Here is a 6,168-nt window from a genome sequence, read left to right as displayed (position 1 = left end):
CTGAAACCATCTGTCTACTGCCTCATTCCTCCCGTGGGAGGAAACCTGTGCTCCCTGCTGGGCTGGGCTTGGGTGGCACTGTCAGGAAGGACAGGGACAGGGGCTTTGGAGTACTCAGGCCACCCTGCTACACCCCTCCCTAGCTCTTCCTCACAGGGGTCCCTTATTTCTTAGTATCTATTTTCTTCTCCATAAAATGAACCTCAAGAGTTTTCGTTGAGGTTCCTAACTCTATTTACCTCAAGGGTTTTCAATGAGGTTCCTGACTCTGTTTACCTTAAGGGTCAGTGAGGTTCCTGACTCTATTTCCCCTCAAGTTCTTGGTCTTTACTTGGAAACTCTACTGTGCACAGAAAATGCACCCTACATTAAAGAGAAACACACAGCTGCAGCGCACGTGCTGAGCTCAGGCTGGCCAACAACGGCTAGCCTAAGATGGTAACTCTTCTTGAGGTCTACACATAGCCAGGTGTAGAGCGATCTGGAAACTTCCCCATCCCTCCTTGATGGGTCAGAACCATCAACAGTTGCTAGGTGTACAGTTACATTTGACAATGATGGGACCAAGATGGTAGGCAGGTGTTCGGACATTTATTCTAAGCCACAGAGGCCACTGCTCTGGGAGCCGTACATTGGAATAGGCTGCACATACATGAGCGGCTGGGGGCAGGACAGGGTAAACAAGGCGAGAGAAACATTCACAGTGCCGAGCAGCATTTGCACCGGATACAGTCATCTTAATGTCACAGAACAGTCTCACTCAGGACCACCTCATCACATTCAGGAGGTCAGGATCAAGAGTGGTGGGTCTGGTTGGTGGAATCCAGTGGCACAGAGCCCAGCAATTGCCAGAGGGAGTTGGCTAGAACCACTATGGAGAGACCCGGTCTAGCCTCTAGCTCCAGGCTCTAGAGCATGCTTAGCTGAGCCCTTGCCTAACCTAATTCCTGATTTTTCTGGAAAAAAAAAAAAGATAACCATAAAGTAACAGACCTATGGCAGCCACATCCAGATGTGGGCCCAGGTGGCAGCTCTGCGTGCAGCGGGAAGAAGCCAAGCCCTGGTTACGGTGCAGCATTGGGCAGGCCCGGCTGAGGGGTTAGTACCTTCCCCGCTGTTCAGTTAGTAACAGTTTCTTACACTTGTCACGGAAGACTTTTTCCCTCCTCAAATGACAACACCTTGAAAACACCACTTGAAATGCAGGGCAATGGCATAAATCTCAAGCACACACACAACAGTGGCAATGGTGATGGGGTGTTTTGGTCCATACTTCACATTGGCATATGCTCTGAACGAGAAGGCTACCATCGAAATGATAACAAGTACAGAAGCAAAGAGCTCAAACTGATTTCCCTTTAAAAAAAAAAATCACCCTCTCATGGATCCCAAAGAACCAAGAAAAAACAAAACAAAACAAAAAAACCGTAAATATTTAAATCAGATTTGAAACCTTTTGAACCAATCTGAATTTCCTAAATCCTTTGTCTCCCTAGTCAGATCCCCTCAACCCCTCAAGGTGGACACTTGGAGGTATCTTTTAAATGAGATAGAAGTTCCCCATTTTTTCTAAAACCACACCGACTAGGTCCTGGGTGGCAAAGGCCAGAAAGCAACCGCCCTGGTCTGACAGTGTTTTCATATGCCCGAGTGAGGCTGCCTCTGGGACTGGTGACAGTCAGGGTTAGTCCCGGGATAAGCAACGCTCGGAGTCAGAGTCAAGTCTAGAAGGGACCGTAAGCACTCCGGCAGCATTCATGCCTCACTCCGGGATCTGATCTCCTTTGACGACAGGCTCTGGCCTGGGAGGTCCAACAGCACACACTGCTGTCTGTGTCAGCCTCCAGGGAACCCGGGGTGGGAACCCGGGGTCAAAAGGTGAAAATGCAGACCCAAACCCCGCAAGGCTGCTGTGTAGTTCTCGGCTGTCCAGCTGAGCTACAGTTTACAGGAGCACACGGGCATTCCTGGTAGGACCTCACAGCCTGAAAAAGTGGCAAACCGATGAACTTGAGTGTCATTTCATCAAGGTATTGAGTATCTACCTTTATACCAGCAAAAATTTAACCTAACATTATTTTAAAGGAAAAAAAATAGAGCACTTTGGGAAAATGCTTTTTTTTTTTTTTGCTTTAAAATATAAATCTTAGTGAACAAGCTCATTTATATACAAATACATATATATATTTCAATACTATGAAAAAGCAAAACCAAAGGCCCCATTAAGTGACTATTTCTGTGTACTAGCTGTGACACATAGTTCAGAGCTATTCTTTTGCTTTAAAGTTAAAATTCAAGCTTTTAAAGGATTGATGTTAAACAAAAATACAGTATACTTTTAAAATATGACTCGGAGATGCTAAGAAGGTGGTGTCTCACAAGGACGGATGTTGTAAGCCTGGACTCAGTGGAGCAGCCCTTAGCCAGCGGGGCAGTGGGAAGTCTAGGGCCCTGAATGTGTGATTCAACTTTGTCCCTGGGGTGGTTGGTGTGGTATGACACACAGGGCTTGTTGACATACAGATAAATGGGACTACCCACCTTTGGGAGAACATGCACCACTCAGAACCATAGGCAGGCACCGAAAGTTACGTCAAATTTGCTCAAAACAGTATCAAACCTGACTCCAGAGACTTCCTGCCCCAGGCAAGGGGGCTGCCCCTGGTGCCTACCCACCGTGCTACTGGTAATATCAAAAGTCACTGTTCTTGAATGTTCTTGGAGTGTTCTTGTTTACACCTCGGCTCTATCTAACTGCCTGGTGTGACAACCTAGGAGATCTCAAGATTCCCTTTCAATGTTGTAATTTCATGAATAATTCAAACAATTAAACGAGAAACACATTATGTTGACTGGGCTTTCATAAAATGACATAAAATCCCAAGTAGTTATTTCCAAAGCCATTTCTTGCTAAGGTGGAGACCCAGGTGGCTCTATTAAATGCTTTCCTTTGGAGAAACTAGCAGGGAGATGTTTTTCATCCACCAACTAGGGACAAACTCCGTGCACACACAGTCTCCCTGCTTCCCAGCATGGCTGTACTCACTACCATCACCAGAGCTGAGGTTTCCACAGCAGAGGAAAAAAAAAAAAGCAAAGTGCAAAGCGAACAGGATGACAGATCTGTGATTTTTGACTCAGAGGAGAGACAAGCCAAGCGCTGAGCCAGCGCGCATGCCTGGTGGATGAAGCCTTCTTTTTCAGAGGATGCTGGGAAATCTATCAGCACCAGCAAGCCTTTCTCTATGGGTTAAGAACACCAGGCAAACCCAGGCATCCACAGTGCATTATTATGTGCATGCATAGTTGTTCTGATACACTCTTCTCAACAAATTCAGCAGCCACCTGCCTAAGAGGAAAGAAAGGACAGAGCTGTGGAAACCTTGGTTACCTGGGATGTACAACCATGATTTTCATCACTGTGAAGTTTCAACCTCTGGGGACTCTTTGGGATGGGCTGTAGCTGGAGGTGACTAGAGAGGTGTGGAGGGCCATCCAGCAGTGTAAAAAGTGTTCTAACGAAGGTAATCCATTTCCCAGGAGTCTGAATTCATCTATACATAAGTGGGAATCCACACAGGTTTGCTGGGTGCCCTCGCCTCGCTTTCCTAATACTGTATTCCCTCTCCATATGCAGTCATGCTCCAGTTCCGAGAGACTCACTTCTTACTTATTTTATTACTGATTTCCAATATACAGTTCTCTACAACTTGCCAAGTGGCTGTAGACTCCAGCGATCAACTCTTCCATCGATATTTGAGTATTTTAGCTCTGATTCCCTTTGCAAAGCTCTGTGATGGAGTGATCATGCAGAGAAGACCCAAAGCAGTCATGGTGGCCTGACTGAACCTAGGTGGCATTTCACGGAACAGACCGTTGAACCACAGTGGCGATGACTTCCTGGAGTGTGTGCAGAGTTCTGCTCTCACATCATAGCTGCAAGGGGCATGGCTCTGGGAGGTGTACACCAGCCCTGCTTCCCAGTGCCAGCCAGCAGAAGTGGTTCTGGACGCCCTGTCCTAGGAAGCACTCTGGGTTGTTAGTGCTAAGGGTGGTACCCAAGAATGGTTACTACTGCCTCCTCCAGAAAGAGAAGCAAGAATGACAATGGAGAAATCGCCTTTCTAGAACAGGACTGTAATGTCATTTAAGTACTTCCTGCCAGGAAACACCTGCTAAGTCAGAAGTGAAGAGGATACCGTGACATGGAGAGTCAGAGCATGCAATCAGCCTGTTTACCCACAAGCCTTGGACCTGGCAACCTCACTGGTATTCCTGACGGGTGAGCATGTGTGACGTGACATGCTTGGATGGGCCAGTTTCCAGGCACAGGCTCGCTACTACTTCAATGTACCTTGGCATTCCAAAGTGAGTCCCCACTGCATCTTAGCAAGATGGACTGATTTCCTTAGGAGAACACTGTTTGCTTCTTAGTACCTCTGTTTAGATCACACGCTGGCTTCATAGAAAGTATACATTATCATAAAGATGCTTAAATACCTGGTTTTAAAAGGGAAACTAAATATGAATGGTGAAGAGAGCAGGATTCTAATCTTAAAGTAATAAACATTCACATTCAGAGGCAACACCGTGTAGAAAGATGCACCTTCATGACACTTAATTCTGGAGCGTGGACATTTCTGTTTGTCTTTCATGTCACGAATAAAGGGAAGCTATAAAAAAAAAAAATCAAAAAAACCCAAATCCCCAAAGTCCAAAATGCAAAAGGCTCAAGCAGCCCTCATTGAATTCAGAAAGACACAGGCACTGCAGGGCGAGGCTGAGTCACGTGACCGGTGCAGGGGCTGACAGTGGACAGCAGTTTCTGGAAGCCCTTCCTAAGGGGGCGACGCTGAGGCGGAAGCTCAGGCACTTCTGCCAGCACTGCTCCCCACAGGCGACGCAAGAGGCCCGCATCAGATGGTTTTCCAACTCCTGTCTGGCCACCAAAGCAGAACACCGGAACAAACCGGAACCGTCCACTCTGGCGAGAGGCAAGTGTGGCCGGTGAAGGAGGAGCAGAGAAAGGCTCTCTCTGGGACACGCTGAGGTGAAGAAAATGTCTTACACGACACAATACCTTCAATAGATAGTTCTCTCTCTTGTTTTTTTTTTTGGACACAAAAAACAATGAGAACAATGGAGGCTGAAACACAGAAGCTTAAACATCCCACACAGATTTTCCAATAGACTCAAAACAATGCAGCACAGCCAGGCTGTATAAACCATTTGATAAAAAAATATCTTCTTTTATGTTGTAAGGGCAACTGAAGAGTCCTGTGAGTGCTCTCCCACCGGTTCACTGTGACAGGCCGGGGAGGCACACATCCACTTTGAGCCGCCTTCAGTCCTCTTCCTGCTCATATGTGTACTTTGCTTCTCCTGTAATGATTTTGGGCTCAAACAAGTGTCTCTTTAGTAAAAACTATCTTCTCGTCCCTTGGAGAGACATCAGGACACTACTGGGGTCATATCCCACAACTGAAAAAAAAAAAGAGAGAAATGCCAAGGATGAATTACGATCAAACAGTACTGAGGATGAACAGTGCTTAGAACAACCTCAATTCAAAGTGGGCTTTTGTCTTTTCCCAGTTAGCACACAGCACACAGCATACAGCATATAGCATTAGCCTGACTTCTACATGAGGGCAGCTCCAGCTAAGGAACATTAAGGCAGATCAGATCCACTAAAGAGAGGAGCCAGCACACCCCGGGTATTTTTCCATAAACTTCCCAGATAGCCTTCCAAACAATTCTCTAAGACATCAAAAGGGAAAGGCCAAGGCCTCAGAGCTTGAAGTTACTTCTAACAACTTCATCCTGTTACTGCCCCCAAAGTAGGACAGGATGACGGAGTTGGCCTTCTGTCCTGGGCCTCTGCTATGGCCGTGAATCCATGTAGCTTCCGAGTCTTGGATAAACACTCTTGGAGTAATTCATCTCAGCAGGAAAAAAGCTTCTGTATGACTTGGTGACTGATTCCAGGTCTGCCTTCCAACCTACATTCAGTTCAAGACCACCTGCTTCTTAGAGCTTTCCAAGCAGCTCCCCTCTCTCTGGGAATCCTGGTTATTGTCACTCATGTTACGTTTGTGACTTTTGCACATGCGACTTATTGTCTAGTGTGTGTGAAAGTTATAGGACAACCTCACTCACCGCTCCTCAGGA

At 46.6% G+C, this 6,168-nt stretch overlaps 1 protein-coding gene across 1 annotated transcript in view; it reads right to left on the bottom strand.

The window, feature by feature from the left end:
- Positions 1 to 569: 569 nt before the first annotated feature.
- Wdfy2 (WD repeat and FYVE domain containing 2) overlaps positions 570 to 6,168 on the bottom strand; it is a 163,290-nt gene continuing 157,691 nt past the window's right edge. Inside the window, exon 12 of the mRNA XM_042284997.2 lies at positions 570 to 5,481. Within this exon, the coding sequence (XP_042140931.1) occupies positions 5,452 to 5,481 (30 nt within the window). The 3' untranslated portion in view covers positions 570 to 5,451. The remainder of the gene's footprint in view (positions 5,482 to 6,168) is intronic.

Source organism: Peromyscus maniculatus, chromosome 9, assembly GCF_049852395.1.
Source record: "Peromyscus maniculatus bairdii isolate BWxNUB_F1_BW_parent chromosome 9, HU_Pman_BW_mat_3.1, whole genome shotgun sequence".
Taxonomy (NCBI): Eukaryota; Metazoa; Chordata; class Mammalia; order Rodentia; family Cricetidae; genus Peromyscus; species Peromyscus maniculatus.
Note: the sequence above shows the minus strand (reverse complement) of the source record. Positions and strands in the feature narration are given on the sequence as shown.